Source organism: Dromiciops gliroides, chromosome 4 (assembly GCF_019393635.1).
Source record: "Dromiciops gliroides isolate mDroGli1 chromosome 4, mDroGli1.pri, whole genome shotgun sequence".
NCBI classification, from domain to species: Eukaryota; Metazoa; Chordata; class Mammalia; order Microbiotheria; family Microbiotheriidae; genus Dromiciops; species Dromiciops gliroides.
Genome location: NC_057864.1, coordinates 469,192,360 through 469,215,866, shown reverse-complemented (window position 1 = coordinate 469,215,866; position 23,507 = coordinate 469,192,360). Strand labels below are relative to the sequence as shown.

At 52.2% G+C, this 23,507-nt stretch overlaps 1 protein-coding gene across 1 annotated transcript in view; it reads left to right on the top strand.

Annotated features, from left to right (window-relative positions):
* Positions 1–1,529: 1,529 nt before the first annotated feature.
* The window catches only part of LRRC75A (leucine rich repeat containing 75A), a 111,852-nt gene continuing 89,874 nt past the window's right edge, over positions 1,530–23,507 (top strand). The window contains 1 exon segment of the mRNA XM_044002193.1: positions 1,530–2,092. Coding sequence (XP_043858128.1) covers positions 1,772–2,092 — 321 coding nt within the window. The 5' untranslated portion in view covers positions 1,530–1,771.

Sequence of the window (23,507 nt, the reverse complement as noted above, 5' to 3'; positions counted from 1 at the left end):
TAGTAGGAGGAGACCTTGAAGGTCATCCTTTCCTTTTACAGGTGAGGAAATTGAGGCCTAAGGCCTACAGAGGTGAAGTGGTTCTCCCAAGGTCACAGGAGAATACTGTCAGCAACTTTTTTTGGATGGGGGTGGGGGGAATGTGTGTGAGGATCAGGAATAGCAAAGAAATAGGAGTCAGGATGTAGCTAGCTCATATGTCTGATGGGGGAGACATCGTCCCCATCCCAGGGAAGGATCTAGTGGGGGTGGGGGTGCGGGGAAAAGCATGGAAAAAGCCGGAGACCACTTTCAGAAGGGCGGGTCAGCTGAGGACGTTATGTGCATAACGGAGTGGGTGAGTAATGCTGGGCAGGGGTTACAAGCAAGAAAGACTGTTCTGGAGGAGATGAGCTGGAAAAACGGGGTGCCTCACAAAATGTGCCTTTAGTGTCTCCCTGGGCCGACTCCCTTGTTCCCCCTAAGCAGAGATCCCAGAGCTGGACCGGACGTGAGGGATCAGCCCACAGCCTGAATTTGACCGGGGGCTGGCTATGGGTTGGGGGTCGATATAGTGAAGGGAAAGGTGAGTGGTGCGTGGAGGAGGATTGGAGCAGCCCATGTCCTCTGTCCCAAAGCCGAGGGAGGCCTTTGCCACTGGAGGATTCAGTCTTCGCTTTCTCCCAGCCACCCGCCACCCCCCTACCCCCCAGCGAGAATAACCTCCGCAGTGGAGAGCAAGGAAGAGAACACCGAGGGTGTAGTGAAGCAACAACAGGCTATGTTCCGTGCCCATGTGCTCCTGTGCCCCGCCACCGTACCCGCTGCCCCGGGAGGGGACGGGGATTAGAGCGGCTCTCCATCCCCCCTCCCCCCCCCAAAACCGAGCGCCTGGCGCCGCCACAGCCGTGGGGAGGGAGAGCGAAAGGCGCTCGGCTGGGGCGGAGCCTGCAGTCCCCACTCGGGTCTGAGCCAGCCCCCTCCGAGCCGGGGAGCCCCCCAGACCCCGCCCCTCACTCTGGCAGCTCGGCCGCCAGCAGAGGGAGCGGCGACGCTGGGCGGGCTGAAGAGGAGGGGGAGGAGGACGACGAGCGCGGAGCTAGGTGGACCCCGCGGGGGTGGCTCACTGCCCAGCCTGACCCGCAGCAGCCCGGGCATCTGCCACCGGCCCTGGGCAGCCCCTGAGCGCAGGGCCTTCGGTGAGCCCGGGGCTGGGGGAGGAGGGGGCCCACGCCCCGCCTCCTCTGCGCTGGGGGAGGGGACCGCGAGGTGCCACCGCCAGCAGCAGTGGCGGCGGCGGCGTGGGGTCCGAGGGATCACTCACGCGTGGGGCCCCGGCCTGGGAGGGGCGGGACGAGGGGGCGTGTCCCATAAAGGGGCGTGTCCTCGCGCAGCCAGGGCCCCGCCCGCCCCCTCCCCTCTCCTCTCCTCCCCTCCCTCCCTCCCTCCGCGGCCCCGCCCGCGTGCAACAGTTTCCCCAAAGTTGCGGCCCCGCTGGCGGCGGCGGCGGCCGGGGCTGGGCAGGGCTGGGCAGGGCAGGGCTCGTGGGCAGCGGGCTGCGCGCGGCCGGGGGGCGGGGGAGGGCGGGCCCCGCGGCCCGGCTCGTGGCCCCGAGTCGTTGGGGAGAGCCCGAGAGGAGCGGAGCCAGAGCCGAGGGGCCGAGGGGGAGGAGGAGGAGGACGAGGAGCAGCCGAGCGGAGCCCAGCCCGAGGATGGAGCCCAGCCCCAGGATGGAGCCCAGCCCCTGGATGGAGCAGCCGCCGGCGGCCCGGCGCTGAGGCGCGGCGGAGGCATGGGCACCCGGCAGACCAAGGGCAGCCTGGCCGAGAGCTCCGGCGCGCCCCCCGTCGCCGCCGCCCCGGCCCCGGCCCCGGCTCCGGCCCCGGCCCCGGCCCCGGCCGCCCCCCGCCGCCGGAGCTCGGCCCGCGAGCGAGGCGAATTGTGGGCGGCGCTGCTGCTGCGCCCCGGGGACAAGGCGGCCCGCGCCAGCTCCGGGGCCGGGGCCAGCCTGCCCCCCTACCACCGGCGGGTGTGCATGATCCAGGAGCTGCTGGCGCTGGTGCGCCAGGGCCGCCAGGACGAGGCGGGCGAGCTGCTCCGCCACCTGCGCCAGGTGAGAGCCCGTGGGGGGTGGGGGGTCCCGAGAAGGGGGCCTCACGGGGCGGGGGGGTTCACGGGGCGGGGGGGCATGAGGGGCACTGAGGAAGGGACCTTTCCGGAGGCGCGCGGGGGTGGGGTGGGGGGAGGCCTGGGGAGCGCACGGGGACGGAGCGACACGGGGGAGCCCCGAGGAGGGGGCCGGGCAGGGGGCACCTAAGGATGGGTTACAGGCCTCCCGTTCACCGGGCTGAGATGCCGGGGATGACGGGCGTGCGGTCCCCTGCCAGGGCAGCCGGGGGCGGGAGCGGGATCCCCGCAGACTCTGCTTTCACCCTTTCTCGCTGGCCTGGCTGCCCTCCGAGGCAGGCGCGGAGCCGGGGCTGCGCCCTCTCCAGGGGGATGCCCAGGCTTGCTGCTGTCGTTTTTGGCGCCTCTCACTGAGGGGCGCAGGACTTGGGGGTGGGGGGCGGGGATCCCAGATGGCTCAGTCGGGGATCTAATTCTCCCCTGTGTCAGAGGGCTGGAGGTGTTAAGGAGGGAGGGTGACTACACAAGGGACGTGAAGCCGGGGCAGGCAGGGAGTGGGGAGGGCTTGGATGGGGAGTTTGCTGTCTCCACGTTTGCCCACACTGGCCCCTACGGTTCTCCTGGGCCCAGGGAAGGGAGCCTGGTTAGGGGCGGAGACCAAGGAACTGGACAGCTCGGGGAGACCCTCCTGGGCTCTGGGCTCCAATTTTCTCTCTCTGCTTTCCCCCTAGTTTCAGAACAGCCCGCAGAAGGCACTGGAGGGGGGGGGGGCTCCTGGGCCTGAGGGGGTCACAGATCATCAGTTCTCCCGCCTGCACACCTGTACCCACTTACACACATGTTGGAAGCAGCCAGCATTGGAGGCTGCAAGCTGGGACAGAGCTGGGCTTCACTGCCCCCTGGGCTCCACTAGAGAGAGGGAGAAAGATAGGATGCTGCTGAGAAAGAAATGGGACGGGTGGGATTGTGGAGCAGCCAGTCTCACTCCAACAGTGTGGGGCTCTGAGCCTGCCCGTTGCACATTTTCTCCCCCACCCCACCCTCTCTCTCTCTCTCTCTCTCTCTCTCTCACACACACACACACACACACACACCCTCCTTTAAAGAACAAAATCTGCCCCAAATCACCTTCTCCACTAGTGGCCCCTAGCTACTACCTCTTAACCCTCCCAAAGCCTCATCTTCATTCACAGGGCAAAGAACCATTCCTTAGAATCAGGAGATCTGGGCTGTGGGTGACCTCAGTCAGATCCCTTTCCCTCTCTGGGCTTCTTCCTTTGTCAGTTTCCACATCTATAAGAAGCCGACTTGGGACTAGGTGATCTGAGTTCCTCTCCCACTTCTAACATTCTGTGGCTCCAGCCAGCAAGGAGAGAGTTGGGAAAGGCAGGGAGAACAGCGAGTTCTGTTCAGAGGCAGGCTTCTTGTGAGAGCAAAGCGCTGGAGACCAGAGCTCAGATCCACAAGGGTTCTTGGGAACAAGCTCTCCGTCTGTACTTCTCTTCCCGTCACTGTTTCTTATGGCGAGGAACTGCCTGTTTGTCCTCTGAGCTCTCTCCTGGCTGCCTCTCGGTCCCAAAGCCCCAGCCAGCGCCTGCGGGAGAGAGCCAGGCGGCGGCTGCTCCTGATGATCGGCTGTCTAGTCCACACTGATGTGATTTGTCTGCTGTTTCCTCCACTTCCTCCGGAGGTGGAGGTGCTAAGAGGGTTAGCATCCTAGGCCAGTAGGTAGCAGATAGGTCTTTCTGGCTCCCCGAAGGCAGGCAAATCCCCTCTCCCCTCCCTCCCTCCTTCCCTCCCTTGCTCCATCCCCCCTCCCCACCTTCCCACTCTCCCTCCCTCTTCCCCTAATCGTGCTGTCCCTGCTCCATTGATCCCTCTGAATGATCCCATCTTCTTGGGGAATCAAACCCTTCCCTTCTCTGAGGTTCAGTTTCTTCGGTAAAATGAGGTGATTGGACTAAATCAGGGGGCTCTTAACTTGGGGTCCATGTAGATTGCAGGGAGTCCATGAACTTGGATGGGGGGAAATGGCAAATTTGTTTTCAGCAACATTTACTGAAATTTAGCAGCATTTCCTTCAATTAGTTAAAACCATTATTCTAAGAAAGGATTTACAGGCTTCACCAGACTGCCCAAGAGGTTTGTGGGCTTTGTCAGGCTGTCCGAGAGGTCCCCAAGGGGTCCCCAGTTTCCTCCGGGTGTCATCCCAGGCTTCGAGGGTCTGTCTGAGGTATCCATGGGGGAAGAATGGGCTTCATGAGCTGCCAAATCGGGGGAGGTCCAAGACATAAAAGAAGTGAAGAGGTGTGTTGGGTTCCTTCCAGGCCTGGCTTTTGTTTGTTTGTTTGTTTGTTTTGCAAGGCAATGAAGGTTAAGTGACTTTCCCCAAGGTCACAGAGCTAGTAAGTGTCAAGTGTCTGAGGTCAAATTTGAACTCAGGTCCTCCTGAATCCAGGACTGGTGCTTTATCCACTGTACCACCTAGCTGCCCCCAGGCCTGGCTTTTTATAGTTGTGTGATGCTGTAAATTTGTTACCCATTGTGTTCATTATCCCTTGAGAAGCTCTTGCCTTCCTACTATCTTTATGCAAAAAAGGAGTCAGGAGTTCAAGTTCTGGCTTTGGCTGAGTGACCTTGGGTAAGTCCCTTCACCTGTCCAGGCCTCAGCTTCCTCCACAATCAAATGGGGGCAGCAAGCTGGCTGAAGGTCCCCTCATCTCAGATACCCTCTGATTCTACAGTTTTCTAACAGTTACTCTCCTATGAGGATACATACATGTGCTCTGCAGAGCCATTGAAAGAATACCACAATTTGGTACCTTTAAGTGGAAGGAGTGTCAGATGGCAAATTTGGGAGGTCTGGGTTTGAATCCTGTCTCTGCCATGAGCTTGCTGTGTGACCTTGGACAAATGGCTTCCCCTCTCTGGACTTCTGTACAATGAAGTGGATGATTCCAGAGCCACAGTTCTCTCCTTTTGGGGGCTGGGGGCATGGACTCTTTGACCATGTGAAAGCCTGTGGACCCTTCCTCAGAACCTTCCTCAGTGGAAAAAAGTACTCAACTTCAGTTAGAGAAGAGTGAAAACTAAGATGTAACCTTCTTTCCATCCAAGTTCATAGGCCCCCTGAAGTCTTTCATCCACAGATACCCCCCTCCTCCTTGGGGGTCCCCAGGGTCTCTGGTCTTTCACAGTCCTAAATCCTTCTGAACTGACTCTATCTAACCTTTTAAAGTTGACTCCCGAGAACTGGGAATCCCTAGCCCTTCACCATATAGTGCAGGTCTGAGAAGTCTGGGGTGGGTGGTCCAAGGTTGCCTGACTCAGGATAACCTTTCCTTCTTTGAAAAAAAAATACAACTATCTTTTGTTTTTACATCACCTTCATTTCTCAAAGACATCACTGCTCCTGGTGCTTACCAGTGACCTATTCCTTTTTTTAAAAAGGAAGGGGGGCGGCTAGGTGGCGCAGTGGATAAAGCACCGGCCCTGGATTCAGGAGTACCTGAGTTCAAATCCGGCCTCAGACACTTAATACTTACTAGCTGTGTGACCCTGGGCAAGTCACTTAACCCCAATTGCCTCACTAAAAAAAAAAAAAAAAAAAGGAAGGAAGTGGGGCAGCTAGGTGGTGCAGTGGATAGAGCACTGGCTCTGGAGTCAGGAGTACCTGAGTTCAAATCTGACCTCAGATACTTGACACTTACTGGCTGTGTGACCCTGGGCAAGTCACTTAACCCGAATTGCTTCACAAAAAAAAAAAAAAAGGAAGGAAGGGGGGAGAGAGAAGGAGAGAAGGAAAGGGAAGGAGGGAGAGAGAGGAAGGGAGGAAGAGAGAGAGAAGGAGAGGGAGAAAGAGGGAGGGAGGAAGGAAGAGCTAGAATGAGAGAAAACGAGAATGAGAAAAGTTTGGCAAAACTAACCAATACACCCACAGAATCTGACACCATATGCAACGTTCCTCACCCATAGCCCCCCACCTCTGCAAAGAAGGGCAGGAAATCTATTTCTTCATCTTTTCTTCTGATCCATCCTGGTCATTGTAATGACCCAATGTTCAGTTCCAGGATAGCATCTTGTAGGGCTGTCGGTCAGACAAGAAGCAACAGTGTTTGTTCACGGTTGCTCTCCAAGGAGAGCCATCAGAATTCAGGGAGGCGGAGCTCTTCCCAAAGGCAGGGGGATGGCCCCAGTGCCCCGAGAAGGACCTTTGTGAGCCAGGGATTTGGTGGCCGCTGAGCCGGCTGGCATTCCTCAGCTCGAGTTTCTGTAAAGGCCAGCAGGGTTAGCCAGGTGGGTGTGTCCTGCTAAACTATGAGCTACAGTGGTTCCAGGGAGGCAGGAATGCAGGCAGACGAGAGGCTGGGAGCCAGGAGTCCTGGATTCCGCTCTTAGCCCTGACTCTTCACTCCCCGTGGGACCCTGCAGTGAAGTCATCGGGATATCTCCAGGCCTCGCTTGTCCCACCCACTTCATGCTGGCTTAGTGTTGCTCCAGTCATCCAGGGCCCAGAGGGGTGAGAAATCACTTGCAGGTGTTAACAGTAAAAACAGAAAGAGGCTGGTGCCTGGGAGTGGAAGGGCTCTGGATTTGGAATCGGGGCCCTGGGTTCAAATCCCAGCTTTGCCATTGACTGTTTGACTTTGAGAAAGTCATTTCCTTTCCTCTGGCCTTCAGATGCTTCATCTACAAAATAAGGAGACAGGGCTGGATGGGATCATAGCCGTCAAGCTGGTCATCTAGTTCACCCCCTTCTGTTTGTAGATGAGGAATCTGAGGCCCAGGGAACTTAAGTGAATTGGCAGAGGTCGCATGGGCAGCAAGCACGGGAAGGGAAGAAGCATTGAGAGAGCACCCACTATATAAGTTTTGTCTCATTCGATCCTCACAACAACCCTGTGGTCTCCTCATTTCACAGTTGAGGAAACTGAGGCAGACAGGAGCTAAGTGACTTCCTGAGGGTCACAAAGCCAGTAGTGTCCGAGGATGGATTTGAACTAAGGAGTCAGGTCTTCCTGATTGCAGGCCCAGCACTGTGTCCATTGGGCACCAGCTAGAATTCAAACCCAAGATTCTGAGTGATGATGGTGGGCCAGGGTGGGCAAAGGCCCCAGCCCAGAGAGGAGTCCACTGTGGCTGGCACATAGAGAAGGGTGAGAGAAGCCTGGGGCTGGATGGCTGACCTTCAGAGCGAAGGCAGCTTGGCATCGGGCAGTGCTGAGTACCCTGGATCTAGACTGAAAGGGCCTGGGCTCCGATCTCCTCTAATGCTACTACATGTATAGCCTTGGGTAAGTCACCACTTCAGTTTCCTCATCTGTAAAATAGAAGTTAAGGTGCCTTCCACTCTGAAACAATGATTCTGAGAATTTCCTATGAGCTGGCACTTAGACATATCTGTGGCGTGGTGATTACTGCTGTTCAGAAAGATAATCCTATGGCCCAATAAGATGCTAAAGTGCCTTCTGAATCCTCAAAGGAGGATCATGAGAGCAACCTCTTAATGCTAGAAGGGACCGTTCAACCCCTTCAAGTTTGCCGGCTCCAAATTTGAGCACTCTCCCCACTCACTGGGCACTACAATGCCCCCGGTGGCTGGCAGAACTTGGGGAGGACTGGGAAATTTTCAAGGCCCCCAAACTACCTTCGGAGGCAGCAGGTAGAGGTTGGGGCCCTAGAAGTTATATTTATAAACAGGAGTCACATGCCAGAGCTGAAATAAGACATATCTATATACCCTAGGGAAATTGTTCCACTTGTGTGTTACTGTCTACCAAGGGACTTTGGCACAAGCCATTTATTTGTTTGTTTGTTTGTTTTTTTGATAAGGCAGTTGGGGTTAAGTGACTTGCCCAGGGTCACACAGCTAGTAAGTGTTAAGTGTCTGAGGCCGGATTTGAACTCAGGTACTCCTGACTCCAGGGCCGGTGCTTTATCCACTGCACCACCTAGCTGCCCCCTCCCCTCTATTTTCAACAATAATAAAGAACGGGGCAGCTAGGTGGCGCAGTGGATAGAGCACCGACCCTGGATTCAGGAGTACCTGAGTTCAAATCCGACCTCAGACACTTAACACTTACTAGCTGTGTGACCCTGGGCAAGTCACTTAACCCCAATTGTCTCACTTAAAAAAAAAGAAGGAGGAGGAGGAGGAGGAGGAGGAGATGGGGCACTCCTCCTGGCTCCATTGTCAAAAGCCCTACTCAAGAGCCACATTTCCCCTAAAATGTCCCCAGTTCTCCCCCAGGCAAGCCTTCCTCCTTCCTCTGGACTCCCTGCTCTGAACATTTGACTTTGTACTGGTCACATTCTGCTTTGCCTTCTGGGAATAAAGATAATAATAACACCGATTCATGTTTTCTGTAGCCACCTAAAGTTTGCAAAAGCTTTTCTTACAGCCCCATGAGGCAAGGACTATGGATATACCTATCCCCATTTTGCAGATGAGGAAATTGTGACCCAGGGAGGAAAAGTAACTTTCCCAGGCTGCTGCTAAATGCTTAAAATGAAATATAGAGGAGTGCAAAGGAAGCCAACTGTATTGAACTAAAGATGTCATCCCCTCCCCTACAGGTTCATAGACCCCCCACTGTGATGTGCAGCCTGTTTGTCAAAGATGTATATTAAATTGAACAAAGTGGTAACGAAATCTCCCTGTTTGTTTGTGACCCTTCTGAACGTTTGTCTTTTTATGGATATTTTCCTTTTTCGATTTTATTGCTGTACTTTCTCCCCACTCCCCCCCAGCTCTAGTGATCCCTGCTAACTCGCTCCCCTCACAAAGGCCCCCATTTTATAGAGGAGGTAACTGAGACCCGGAGAGGGTCGAGGACTTGCCCCGGGTCATTAATGGGTGAGCGGAAGAAGCCTAACTTGAGACTGGGTCTTTTGAGAGTGTTTGCCCCTAGACCTGAGGTCTCTCTTGGCTGAAATGAAGGGACCCTGGGAGTGTGCGGGAGTACGGCGGGCATGAACCAGAGGAGCCTTGCTCTGGCGATGGGGCTGTGAGCTGTGAGGGTGTTCGTGGCTTCTGCAGAGTGCAGCGTCCACTCTCCAGGGCCCAGCAGGGGTTTTAAGAGGTGGCCACGCGTGGCTGAGAGCACACAGGCCACTAGACTTCCCAGGGGAGGCTGGTACCTTAGGGCAGACTTGGTGATGGTGACAGAAATGATGAGGTGTCAGCTTCAAAGAAAGGGAAAAAACTCCAAACCATACATGACCCATAGAGCTCTGCACTCAGAGTTAGGAAGACCTGGGTTCAAATCTTCCCTTCAATACTTTCCAGCTGCATAACCCTGGGCAACAGATTTAACCCCTCTGTGCCTCGGTTTCCTCCTCTGTAAAATGAAGGGATTATACTTGAAAGCATCTGAGGCCCCTCCTGGTTCTACATCTATGATCGCGATTGAGTAGCATTCTAGTATAGCAGATGCTCACCACCTGGGTGAACTTGAGCAGCCGAGGCATGGGCGGCCCCTGGGTCTTACTTTATCTGTACAATGAGGGGGTTGGACTAGGTAACTTCTAAGGCCAAGGCCCCCTCTACCTTCTGGCTCAAATCCTTTGTTTCTTCAGAAGCTTTGCTTTCCTTTAAGAAGGAGACAGTTGTTTGGGGCTCTTTGGGAGGAGGGGGTGTCTAGAGGGTGTCTGGGTACCTTTGGCTGGGGCTTAAAAATAGCCTGCCATACACACACACACACACACACACACACACACACACAGAATACAGTGGGAAGAGCCCTGAATTTGGAATCAGGACCTGGGTTCAAATCTCAATTCTACCTCTTGCTAGCTGTGTGACCTTAGGCAAGTCATTAAGCACTCTGGCTTCAGTTCTTTAACATGAGAGGGTCAGACTACATGGCCTCTGAGGTCTCTGCCAGCTCAAAATTTCTGCTTTCTATATAATTAGTTTCCAGAAACTGCCTGACTTCGGGGCCACCCTTTTAAAGGCGGACACCTGGAGAGGTCTAGGATGGCTTTGAGGGTCAGCACCAGCCTTGAGTTGAGTCAGGCAGGGCAGGGCTCCATGGGGTGAGTCCGGGTCAAACCAGCCCTCCCTGCTCCAGATCTTTGTCTCTTGGACTTTACCCGTACAGTGAATTCCAGAGGCAGGGTGTGGCTTTGCATTATGGGAACGTGGACTTCCCCAGGATCATCCGGCTCCCAGGAGGGAAGCCTCAGGGTCACTTTCCCTGCCTTCCTTATCTAATCAGTCAGAAAGTCTCGGCAAACTGTCCCTTTCTCTCCAGTCACTTGGAGGCTGATAGAAGACTCTCACACTGGCCTCCTGGGCCCAAGTGTCTCCTCTCTCCAATCCATCCCCCAAACAGCGGCCCATGGATCTTCCTAAAGTAGGGGCCAGGCTGCGTCCCTGCCCCCCAGGAAGAAGCTTCTGCTTCCTCTGAGACCAGACTAGGCTTCTTTTGTTTTGCATTTGAAGCTCTTCACTCCTTGGCTACCTTCCATTTCCTTTTTTTTTTCCCCGGGGCAATGGGGGTTAAGTGACTTACCCAGGGTCACACAGCTAGTAAGTGTTAAATGTCTGAGGCTGGATTTGAACTCAGGTCCTCCTGAATCCAGGGCTGGTGCTTTATCCACTGAGCCACCTACTGCCCCCCTCATCCACCTTCCTAGGCTACGTGTACACACTCTTGGACCCAGCCACAGTGGCCTTCCTCCCAGATGGTGCTCCATTAGCCATCTCCCTTCCCTCGACCATCCCCTCCCCAACACGCACACACACACACACCCAGGAGTATGCATCCCTCACCGCCATCTTGCTTTCAAAGCTCCCCTCCAACATGTAGGATCTTTCTTGACTTCCCCAGCTGTTGTGACTCCCTCCCCAGGCTTTATTTTGACCAGACTTATGTATGCACCCATTTTCTCCCCTTTATAGAGTGGAAGCTCTCTGAGACCAGGGGTGGTTTCGTTTCTGTCTTTGCATTCCCAGCGCTCAGCATGGTGCCCAGCACATAGAAGGCCCTTGATCGATCCTTGTGGCTAGATTGGTTTCCTTAGCATTTGAAGCTTTGCTGAACACTGTCCTTGAGAAAAAGAAGTAGGCAGTGATTCAGTTTCATTTTTCCTGTTTTGCAGGTGAGGGAACTGAGGGCTTAGAGAGATTAAGCTGTAATAATAACTTCTTTCCCTAGAGTTTTTAAGCAAGGGGCTGTGGAGTAGATTGTGGGATGTTTTTATTTACCTCCATTTTATAGGTGAGGAAACACATTCTGAGAGGAGAGTGAATCACCTTGGATCACAAAGCTAGTTCATGCCTGAGGCTGGAGTTGAGTCTCCCTGTGGGGACCCTAAAGTTGCAGCATATGAGGGATGCAGGTCAGACCACTTACAGTGCTGTCAGATGCTACCAGGAGTTCCCTGGAGAAGGAAGGAAATGTCACTCACTACCCTTTAGGCATTGAGCTGTGGAAAGGCTGGGGGCTCAGGAGCCTTTCCTTTGTATCATCCTCCACCACCCCCGAGGTCCTGCTGGCCGGTCCTGCTGGCCGTGTGTGTCCTGGAATCCCTTTTGTTCTCATGTAGGAGGCCCCATGGATAGAGCGCTGGATTTGGGGTCAGGAAGTCCCAAGTTCAAACCCCACCTCAGACGCTTGGGACCTGTGTCACCCTGGGCATGGTCTGCCTCAGTTACCTCATCTGTAAAATGGGATAGTACCCAGCACCCCCTCCCAAGGTGGTTGTAAGGATCAAATGAGATAACAGATGTGAGTGTTGGTGAAGATCTCTGTCCCCTGTGTGCGATCAGCAGTCAGCTGTGGGGAGGAGAGGGCCGGAAGCCCTAAGTCACTGCTGTCCTGTCCAGCTGCCTTAAGTGGCCCCGGCAGCTCTCAGCTCTCTCCTTGCCGCCCCCTCCCCAGTGTGGTGGCTTCCTTGAACCTGGTTAACAGGAGGCTCTGCCCAGTCCCGATCTCCCCTCCCTTCCCCCCCAGCTCTGCTCAGCTCTGTCTGCAAGGTCAGGTTCATTCTCATGCCACCGGGAGTGAGCTGATGGCTGCTGCGGGGGTGGAGAGCCAGAGCCAGGGAAAGTACTGGAGGGAGGTGGTGGCGGTGGCAGCAGCCACTGCTGCTGCTGCTGCTGCTCACCTAGCTGGCTGGTCCTGCTTGGCTCCCGACCCATAGTCACCTTCCCTCCCTCCTGGGGAGGGGGCTGGCCCAGGTGCTTCAGGAAACAGCAGCCACGTGGCTGTGACCGGCTGGTGGGGAGGCTGGCTTCGGAGAGGGAGTTTGCTGTGCAGAAAAAAGGGACAAGAATTTGCATTTCTTCCTTGTGTTGCTGAGGAGGAAATCCCTTTGGTCTGCTTCCTGCACTGGAGGGGACAGCGCTGGGGGAGATTCCTTCCCTCCCTTTGTGAGCCGGCTGGCTCTGGCCTTGGGGGGAGGGATCTGGCATCTTGCCCTCATGCACTTAGCAGGTGTGTGCTCTTTGACCCTGGGCAAGCCTGGCCCCCTCTCAGTGCCCCCAGAGCCTCTCCTTGCCCCCCTCTCAAGCAAAGGCAAGAGTTAGTTCATTGGTCATTGGGAGAGCCCTGGGGGATCTTGTGGGACTCGGGGTCACCTGGATGACCCCAATACTGGCATTGATTGGATGACTTTTTATTCCTGTGGCTCAGTTTCTGGGTCTCGTGTCGTCTTGTATTCTCCTTCCTTAGGGTCACCCATGCTCCCATGGGAAATCAATACCTTTTGGCTAATAATAATAGTAAGAGTAAGACGTGCAATACAGTAATTATGAGAGTCTCCTGCGCTTGTATCCTCAGACACTAGCTAGCTTGTCTCCCTGGGCAAGTCAGTGAACCTCCCTGTGACTCACTTTTCCCATCTGTCAAACAAGGGACCTGAACTCCATGGCCTCTGAATCCCTTCCCCCTTCCTGCCTCCCATTTACCCATATATCCTGTGTGGATGTAGTTAGCTTCGAGTTCTCCATTAGATTGTGAGCTCCCTGAAGGCAGACTGAATTTTACCTTTGAATCAGTGCTCCATATAGTACCTGGCTCATAATAACCTCTAAGTGAACGTTAGTTGACTGACTGAATTTCCTTTAGTAAAGACAGGAGAAACCACAAGGACACTGGGGGAGAGGCTGGCCTCCTAGAGAGGTTGGCATGAATAGGCCAGCCTCTACAGGGGGGGCTGCCCCCGTTAGTTTTCGCTCCTTGGATCCTTCCCCTCTTATCTGATGCCAGGGATGGCTCCATTGATCTGGACACCTGGCAGACTCTCTGAACTTCCGTTGGTTTGGGCAGAAAGAGTCAGCCTGCTGGACAAACCCTTGGCAGACTAGCAGAGATTTTGAGGTGGGCTTGGGAGGAGGTGAGGTAAGCAAAGAGAAGTGAAGCCCAGTGGCTGGGTGGGAGAGCCACATACTAACCTGACCCTGTGGCAGAACAGCAGCCGGTGGCCGTGGGCCTCCCAGGAGGGCTGAGCAGGTGAGGCACAAGTCTGACCCAGGGACACACAGACCCTATTAACTAACGTCTGGCTTGGGGGCCCTCTCCAGGGACATGGGGATCTCCTCCCTCCACTTGTGGTGAAGTGGATCTCTTTTTTTTTCTTCTCTCTGTGGGTCTCTGTGTTTGTACAGGAGTAAATGCTTATGTGAGTGTGTTTGAGTGAGTGAGTGAGAACAGGGAGGAGTGCGTATGTCATGTGCTCCAGAACCTACGTGAATCAATGGAGTAAATATTTGCCGAGCTGAGCAGCTGTTCCAGGGCCCGGGCCTTGAAGGGGCCCTTAGAGAAGCAGCCAGGAGAAGGTGCAGAGGGCTGGATCTGGGAGCAGGGGACACGAGTTCAAGCCCTCTCTCTGCACTTAGTGCCCCGTGACCTCACCTTCTGAGGGGACATCCTGTCCAGCAGGACACTTTTGAGTCTGTGAGCCCAACCCTTAGGGCTCAGATCCAACCCCTTTGTTTCTTGGAGGAGGAAACAGACCCTGAGACAGAAAGGACTTGGACAAGGTCACAGGAACAAAGGGGAGGTTGGAAGTGTGAGTGTCATCCAGTCATTTGGCAAGCACTCATTAAGTGACTACTCTGTTACCAGGGACTCTGCTGGGGCTGGGCTACAGAGCCAGAGATGAGCAGCCCCTGCCCTCAAGGGGCCAGCGACCAGGGAGGTGTGCCTGGGTCACCCCCCACCCACCCACACACACACACACATCTGGTGCTTGCTGCTCAATTCGGAGCACAGTGTTTGAGGAAGTACATGAAATCAGGGGGAGAGCATCCAGGCAGAGATGACCACGAGGCTCCAGTGGCCATCCCTCCGGGCCACTTGGACCTAGGTCCAAGCTGGGGATGTTTGTCCTGGAAAGAGAAGACTTGGGGAAGGCATTTGTGGGTTTGGAGGGCTGCGCCGCAGAGGAGCGATGGGCCTGACTGACCCCAGAGACGATAACTGGGAGCTGGGGGAGACGGACAGAGGGAAACTGAGGCTTGACGTGTGCGACTTTTCCTTACAATGAGAAATGTCCCCAGTGAGCTGCACCTCCCCCCACTGGGGGTCACTTGTTGTCTTCAACGTGAGATTGTTCAGGTCTGGGTTGGAGCTCCTTGGCCACCAAGGTCTCTCCCAGCTCTGAGATTCCACAATCCTCTCCCTCCAACCCCATGGGAACCCTGGGTGGTTACAAAGGTTAGACAAAGCAGTGCCTGTTTTCCAGGGTCGTGATGATACTTGATGAGAACTTGAAAGGGCCTAATAGAGTTCAAGGAAGGCTTCCTGGAGGAGGTGATATTTCAAATTACTCTTTTTTTTTGTGAGGCAATTGGGGTTAAGTGACTTGCCCAGGGTCACACAGCTAGTAAGTGTCAAGGGTCTGAGACTAGATTTGAACTCAGGTCCTCCTGACTCCAGGGCTGGTGCTCTATCCACTGCACCACCTAGCCACCCCTGGAGGAGGTGATATTTGATTTGAGCTTTGAAGGATGGGTAGAAATTGAACAGAGGGGAAGGTGTGGCACTCAGAGCCTAGGGAAGAGGCTGCTTGAAGTGAGGCAGGAAAGCTTTGGGGTGCATGGGATCGCTGGTTTAGGGGGCCTTAAGGACCCTGTCGGTTAGTACTTTCCTCCAGCGAGATTAAGTGACCTTGTGACCTTAGAGAAGGTCATATAGATAGGAAGCGATCAAGCCACGATTTATATACAGATTAGGGTCTCTGGAAACTGGGTGATGTTGTGGAAAGGGAAACCTTTAGAGTTAGAGTCAGGAAACCCAGTATCAAAGCTACTGAATACCTAGAGGTGTTCAGGCCCCTCACGGCAGAGGGATCAAGCACTGGGCCTGGAGTCAGGAAGTCCTGAATTCAAACCCAACCTCAGACACTGGTTGTGTGACCCTGTGCAGGTCACTGAACTCTGTCAGATATGCCTCAGTTTCTTTAACTTGGATTAGAATTTAAATGGATTAGAAGAGCCCTGAGGTCCCAGCTCAAAATCTGGGATCCTATGCCTGCTGTGAACTCTCAGGGATTGCCCATCTTTGTCAGGGGGATATTAACAGGGGCACTTCTCTCCTAAGCAAGGCTTCCTCCATGTGACTCCCATTAACCCTCACAGGGAAAAGGGCTGGACTCACCCAACCAGGGGTCAGATTGTTCTCAGCACTGCCCCGCCTCTAATTCCATTCCCCTAAATCGTCTTGCAAAGGGGGTGGGCAGTGGGAGCAAGGGCTAGGGCAGAAGCTCAGTGCAGGTGCCTTTCTGTCCATCATCATGCAGCCTGCTCTAGTTGGACAGGAACCTGGGCCTGTCTGCATGGTCTGTCCCAAAGCAGCCAGGCTGCTCCTGTCTGTGGCTGTTGATCCCAAAGGGCGTTTACCCTCTGTGTTTTTTAGAAGCTGCAGCATCTGGACTGTTTGTTTGCATCTGTTGTGTGTTTTTCCTTCTCTTCCATTTTTCCTGGTTGTGGTTGGATTTCTGGGAGGGTCTCCTCTGGCTGACTGCTGGCTGTGTTTGCTGCTGAGAGAGAGAGACAGTGAGACAGAGAGAGGAGAGACAGAGAGGAGAGAGAGACAGACAGAGAGAGGAAGAGTGCAGCTGGGTCCTTGAAAGAGATGAGAATGAATCGCCTCCATTGAGTTATGGGAAGGAAGGAAAGTCTGGCTCGAATCCTGAGCTTTAGCATGCCTGCAGGCTGCTCTAATGCAAACTCATCTTGCTGCCTAAACTAATATAGAAAAGACCAAGTCAATGATATCGTTCCTTGTGGCTTTCAAACTTGATGATCCCTGCTCCCTCCCTCCCTCCCCTGCTTCCTTCCCTCCTTTTCTCCCTCTCCTTCCTTCCTTCCTCCCTTCCCACCCCCTTTCTATTTGGCCAGGTCTGGGTCCAGGCATTTTTTGAGGGAAAGGATTAAGGAGCAGTCAGGTGCTTGTGCCCCGAGGCTGCCACGGTGCCCAGCAGGGCAATGGGAGAGGGCACAACAGTCTCCCCCGCAGCGTCAGGGAGCAACTGCTCCAAATGCTTCTGATTTCAGGATTTTTAGGAAACCTTCTGAGACTAGAGGATCATAGATTTCGGGCCAGTAGGGATCATGTAGCCCAGCCCCCTCATTTTACAAATAAGGAAACTGAGGCTGAGAGAGCCGGTGTGACCCTCCCAGGTCCCGCAGGTGCTCTGTAGAAGAACTGGGATTAGAAGGGAGTTCCTCTGGCTTCCCTTGGTCCCACACTGATGGCTCAGGCCCTTACTGCTCTCCTCCCTCCCCAGCCCTCCCTGCTCATTATCCTCGGGCACCTCAGTGATTGCTTCCTGGCTTGAATTGTCTGCTCATTATTCCTGGAACCCTGGAGTCTCCTTGAGGGAAGGAAGAAGGCCAGTTTGGAAGCTTTCTCTTCTTTCCCGGTCCTTTGAAGGTCCTGTCATCCTGGGCCAAGGAAGAAAACGGGGCCCCAGAGGGGAAGCCTCTCACCCAGGGTCACTTTCTTTCTTTTTTGGGGGCGGGAAACAAATTATAGATTTTAAATTTGTATAAAACAGATTAATGGAAGTTGGGTAGTAGAGGGGATAGAGTGCTAGACTTGGAGGCAAGAAGGCATGAGTCCAATTCCTGCCTCAGACACTTCCTAATCAAGTCAATTAACCTCCTTGTGCCTCGATTTCCTCTGCAGTAACTGAACAATAACTGCACTTACCTGAGAGGTGTCAGAATCAGATGAAATAACACATGTAAGAATTCTGTAAATGCTAGCTATTTCTTCTTTCTTCTCCTCCTTCTCCTTCTTCTTCTTCTTCTTCTTCTTCTTCTTCTTCTTCTTCTTCTTCTTCTTCTTCTTCTTCTTCTTCTTCTTCTTCTTCTTCTTCTTCTTCTTCTTCTTCTTCTTCTTCTTCTTCTTCTTCTTCTTCTTCTTCTTCTTCTTCTTCTTCTTCTTCTTCTTCTTCTTCTTCTTCTTCTTCTTCTTCTTCTTCTTCTCCTCCTCCTCCTCCTTCTTCTTCCTCCATTGCCACCACCACAGCTGCCACCACCACCACCACTGACTACTACTAGAATATCATTGCCCATCAGAAATGAGCAAAGGAATAGTTTTAGTTTTTACAAAAACCTGGGAGAATGAGAATGAACTGATAACAGAATGATATGAGCAGAACCCAGACAACAATTTATACAATAATGACATTATAAAAATTATTTTGAAAGACTTAAGAAGTCTTGTCAATGTAATAACCAACCACAATTATAGAGTATCAATGATAAAGCATGGGTACAGCTAGCTGGTGCAGTGGATAAAGCACTGGCACTGGATTCAAGAGGACCTGAGTTCAAATCCGGCCTCAGACACTTAACGCTTACTAGCTGTGTGACCCTGGGCAAGTCACTTAACCCTCACTGTCCTGCAAAAAAAATTTTTTTTTTTTAATGATAAAGCATGTTCCCTATTTCCTGGCTGAGAGGAGATAGACTCAGAATCCAGAATGGGACACATATTTTCAGACACAACCAATGTGGAAATTTTTTGCTTGACTATGCATATTTGTTATAAGAGTCTTCCTTCCTTTCTTCCTTCCTTCCTTTTCTTTTCTTTTCTTTCTTTCTCTCTTTCTTTTTTAAGAAACATTTTTATTTAAAGTTTTGAATTCCAAATTCTATACCTCTTTCCTTCCCTCCTCTCCCCCTTTTCTGACCCTCCTTGAGACAGTAAGCATTCAGATAGAGGTTCTACATATGTGATTATAGAAAACATTACCAAGGTCACTTTCTTAGTAAGTGGTAGAGTAGGGTCCTCTGACCCCATATCTGTTGTTCTTTATTCTCCAACATGTTGCCCTAATGGTTAGTGCTCTCCCCTCCCTCCAAATACTTCTTGGATTGAATTTAATCTGCTCTGAGCCCCACACGCATTTCCTTTGGGTCTCCTTTGGTAGGATGGAGTCTCTTTGGAATGTTTGGAACCACATTAGGAAGCCCACGGAGGCCTGGACTGACTCTGCTTTTCCCTTTGATCTAAGGATGGGGCTTAACAAATCACCAATGCACAGGCTTCAGATCAAGAGCTGGGAGCTGGGAGCAACCTCAGCAGGACACCATAGAAGGAACCCCTCATTGTTATTATTATTTTTCTTTTTTGGTGAGGCAGTTGGGGTTAAGTGACTTGCCCAGGGTCACACAGCCAGTAATCGTTAAGTGTCTGAGGCTGAATTTGAACTCAGGTCCTTCTGAATCCAGGGCTGGTGCTCTATCCACTGCACCACCTAGCTGCCCCTGGGACCCCTTATTATTGATGAGGAAGTGGAGGGCCTGAAAGAATGAAGCGATTTAGAATCGGAGGCCCAGGGAGGGTAAGTGATCCTAGATCCCGAGCTGGAAGGGGCTTCAGGTCCCTGTTTGTCCAACCCACTTATTTTACAGTTGTGGAAACTGAGGCCCAGGGAAATTAAACAACCTGCCCCACAGGTAATATGTAGCAGATCTGAGATTCGAAACCAGGGTTGTGACTCCAAGCCCAGTGTGTTCTCCAGTACATGCCCTTTCTGGCGTATATGTGACATCTCCAACTGCTGCTGGGATGTCCCCCTCTCCTCAGGGGAGACTGAGATGGAGAAAACAGCCTGTATCCCTCATGCATTGGGGTGGGGGGATGGCCAGACCAACAGTGGCAATGGATGGGATCTGCTTCTCCTGCCCATCAGTTCTTTCTAATGAGACACAGATCTGCCCAGGCCAAAGCATGGGGCCCACACATTTATGACCCGCCCTTTCCGGCCCCAGCCCCGCCTGGCTCTGGGCCTGGGCCTGCGCCAAGCAGGGCTATGTGGCTTTTGAAGAGGAATTTACAGCTTTCTCTCTGGCCCCTGCCAGAGCCAGAGCCAGAACCAGGAACCAGGGCCACACTAAGCCCCTGCTACTCCTGGGGCACCAGGCGTGCCCCTCTTGTCTTGTTCTAAGTGGGGCTGAGAGGGTCACTTTGGGCCCCCTGGGCCTCAGTTAGCTCATCTGTGAAAGGGGTGGACCAGCTGGCCTCTAAGGTCACTTCTTTCCAGCTCCAAATTAGGAGTTCTTAACCTTTTCATCCTCGCCCCCTCCGGCAGCTGGGGACCCCTTCTCAGAATTATGCTTTTAAATGCATAAAAAGACATAGAATCACAAAGGAAACCAATTATATATATATATATATTTTTTTTTTTAAGTGAGGCAATTGGGGTTAAGTGACTTGCCCAGGGTCACACAGCTAGTAAGTGTTAAGTGTCTGAAGCTGGACTTGAACTCAGGTCCTCCTGAATCCAGGGCCGGTGCTCTATCCACTGCGCCACCTAGCTGCCCCTAAACCAATTATATTGAAACAGTTATTAATGTTTTCCCAAAAAAACATGTCCCTGGACTCCAGGGTTAGAGCCCCAATGCCATGAGTGTGTAGAAGGACCAAAGCTTATTTGGGAGTGCTCCCTCTCTGGAGTCAGAGGTCCCACATCATATGCTCACTGCTTATGTGATTTTGGGCAAATCACTTCTGCTCCTTGGCTCTCGATTTCCCCATCTGTCGAAATGAGGCAGGTGTAGGGCATGAGCCCTGGAGTCAGGAGGACCTAAGTTCAAATCCAACCTCAGATACTTACTAACTCTGTGACCCTGGGCAAGTCATTTTACCCAAATTGCCTCCCCTAAAAACGAGGCAAGTGGACTATATGACCTCTGGGGGTTCCCTTTTAATCTAGCTTCTGAAGCTCCTTCCGGCTCTAGACCTGGGATCCCATGATCCAAAGTGGCTTTGTCTCCCTTGGCCTCAGTTTCCAAGGCCTTCATCTGGGATCCTATGAGTGGCCACTATTCATTTAGATTCAATTACACTGGGCGTATGTGTGTCTACATGACTGAATGCATGTGCTGATATCCACATCTGGTGGGGTATGTAGTTTCCTATACCCATAGTCCCTCACCTCTTTAATTAAAGGAGGTTCATTTCTTCATCCCTTCTCTAGGGCCATCCTGTGTAGGTTTTCACCACTGTCTTTATATTCATCTAGTGCCTGATGTGTATGAGTATCAGGAGGACTGGGCTGGAGAAGGTACAAGGCAGCATGTGGTCAAGGAGAAAGCATACTCGTTGTTCAGTTGTATCTGGCTCTCCTTTTGGGTTTTTTTTGGCAAAAATACTGGATGGGTTGGCCATTTCCTTTTCCATCTCATCTTACAGATGAGGAAACTGAGGTAAACAGATGAAGTGATTTGCCAAGGGTCACATAGCTGGTAAGTATCTGAAACCGAATTTGAATTCAGGTCTGCCTCACTCTATGCCCAGTACTCTATCCAGTGTGTCAGAGGAAAGAAGATCTGGGTTCAAATCCTACTTCTGATACTACCTATGTAATCCTGGGCAAGTGACTTCACTTCTCTGAGCTGCCATTCCCTCCTTTGTTGTTGTTGTTGTTGTTGGTTGTGGTGGTGGTGGTGGGGTGTGTGTGTGTGTGTGTGTGTGTGTGTACTTTAAAACATTTATTCATTTTAAATTTAAATACAAAAAGACAAAAAAGGACATTCCTATGTACGTAGCATGCATAAAAAGAGAATTCAGTATAAAACCATGAATTTCCATTTCATACTGTTTATTTTTTTTTAAAACTATGTAATAAATACCGTGCATCATTTTCAAAGCTACCCTGCTTTTCTGTTCTTCCTTATGAGTTTTCTTTTGTTCTCTACTGTGTATTTTTTCTCCCTCCCTCCTCACCCTTCTGTAGAAAAGGCTAAAATCAAACACAAATATATGTGTATACACACACACACACACACACACACACACACACACACACACAAAACCGTATTATCCATGCTTCTATTTATCCGTTCTTTCTCTGGAGGTGGATGGTACCTTCCTTCGTGAATCCTCTGTAGCTGATTTGAGTATTTATAAGACTCAAAATGACCTAGTTGTTCAAAGCAGTTTTCAGAACAATATCGCCGTTACTGTGTACAATGTTCTCTTGGTTTTGCTCATTTTGCTCTTCATCATTTGATGCAGGTCCTTCCGTGTTTTTCCGAACCCAGCCAGCTCAGCATTTCTCCCAACACAGCAATCCCCATCACAATCATACACCACAACTTGTTCATTCCCTGTTTTGTGAGATGGATGGCTTGGGCCCCATGGCCTCTAGGATCTCTTCTAGATATGAAGCTATGAGCTTATGAGAAGAGAGAAATGGACACTGCCCTGAGCTCTGAGAATTTTGAGGAGACCCTTGGCATAGTTAGCCATGGGCCCAGGAGGAGAACACAGGTATCCAGCTCTTCCTGTCTGCCCTGTCTTCAGACCTGGCATCCTGGCTTTTTTCAAGAGAATCCTAGAACTGAGTGCCAATGGGGATCTTAGTGGTTATCCAGTTCAACCCTATGATTTGACAGGAAAGGAAACTGAGTCGTCCTAGAGACGGGAAGACACTTGCCCAGGGTCGCAAGTGGTGGGGCTGGGATTTGTTTTGTTTTGTTTTGTTTTGTTTTTGTGGGGCAATGAGGGTTAAGTGACTTGCCCAGTGAGTGACAAGTGTCTGAGGCTGAATTTGAACTCAGGTCCTCCTGAATCCAGGGCCAGTTCTCTATCCATTGTGCCTCCTAGCTGCCCCAACTGCTAGCTGCCCCGGGGCTGGGATTTGAACCCGTTTCCTGACTCCCAAACAGCTGAGGAAAGGGTGGGACAGAGATGGGCACATGCTCATGTGCCCAGATTTGAGGAGAAGCACAAGTGAAGAAGTCTGGGGGCCTTGCTCACTGCCTCCCAGACTCGGGATAGCTCTGAACAGATGAATTGCTGGAGGCTCAAATGAGTTTCTGGAGAGTCCCCACTTTTCTTCTTCTCCCTCTCCATGAGCGTCAATGGGGTCTCTCCCTCACATATGTTCTTCACATTTGAAAGCCTGTCTCCTACTCTGCTCTTCCCCTCTCTCCTTTTGAAATCTCCACCCTCATCCCTGCTCCCTCCCTCCCCACCCCCAAACATACCTCCCCACCCACTTACCCCCTCAAGCTTATCCCCTTCCCACCTGGGCTTCCTGGAGCCTGAAGGAGGAAGAAGAAGTAGCTGAGGGGGAGTTGCCTCAGCCCCCTTCCCTCCCCACTTAGTGCTATTCCTCGTTGGGCCTCAGCTTTACCCTTCTAACCACCTGTTTTACCCTTGGACAAAGAGAGAGGAGAGGATAGATCTGTCCCTTTTCCCAGATGGGGAAGTTTGACGCTATGATCTCTGTAATGAGTATCATGACTAACAATAGGGAAGCTGGCCCCTCTTCCATCCCCACCCCATTTTGCTGTTGGTCAGTCGTGGGTTTTTTTCCCAGTCATATGTCACTCTTTGTGACCCTATTTGGGGTTTTCTTGGCAAAGATACTAGAGCGGTTTTAGAATTTGCCATGTCCTTCTGCAGCTCATTTTTAAAAGTAATAATAAACATTTTTATTTAAAGTTTTGAGTTCTAAATTCTATCCCTCCAACCCTCCCTCCCTTTCCTCAGCAGCTCATTTTACAGAAGAAGAACTGAGGCAAAAAGGTGAAGTGACTTGCCCAGGGTGTCTGTCTCTGTCTCTGTCTCTGTCTCTGTCTCTGTCTCTCTCTCACACACACACACACACACACACACACACACACACACACACACTCCACTTCCCACCTTTTTAGAAACTCCCAGAGTTTGGGGAGGCAACTTATGTTGCCTTTAAGAATCTGGGGTTAGGGGCAGCTAGTTGGCTCAGTGGATAGAGCACTAGCTCTGGAGTCAGGAGGACCTGAGTTCAAATCTGGCCTCAGACACTTGACACTAGCTGTGTGAACCTGGGCAAGTCACTTAACCCCAATTGCCTCACCAAAAAAAATTTTTTTTGAATACTTAAAAGAAAAAAGAATCTGGGGTCACATCAAATCCAGCTAACTGTACGATCATCTTGCTCCC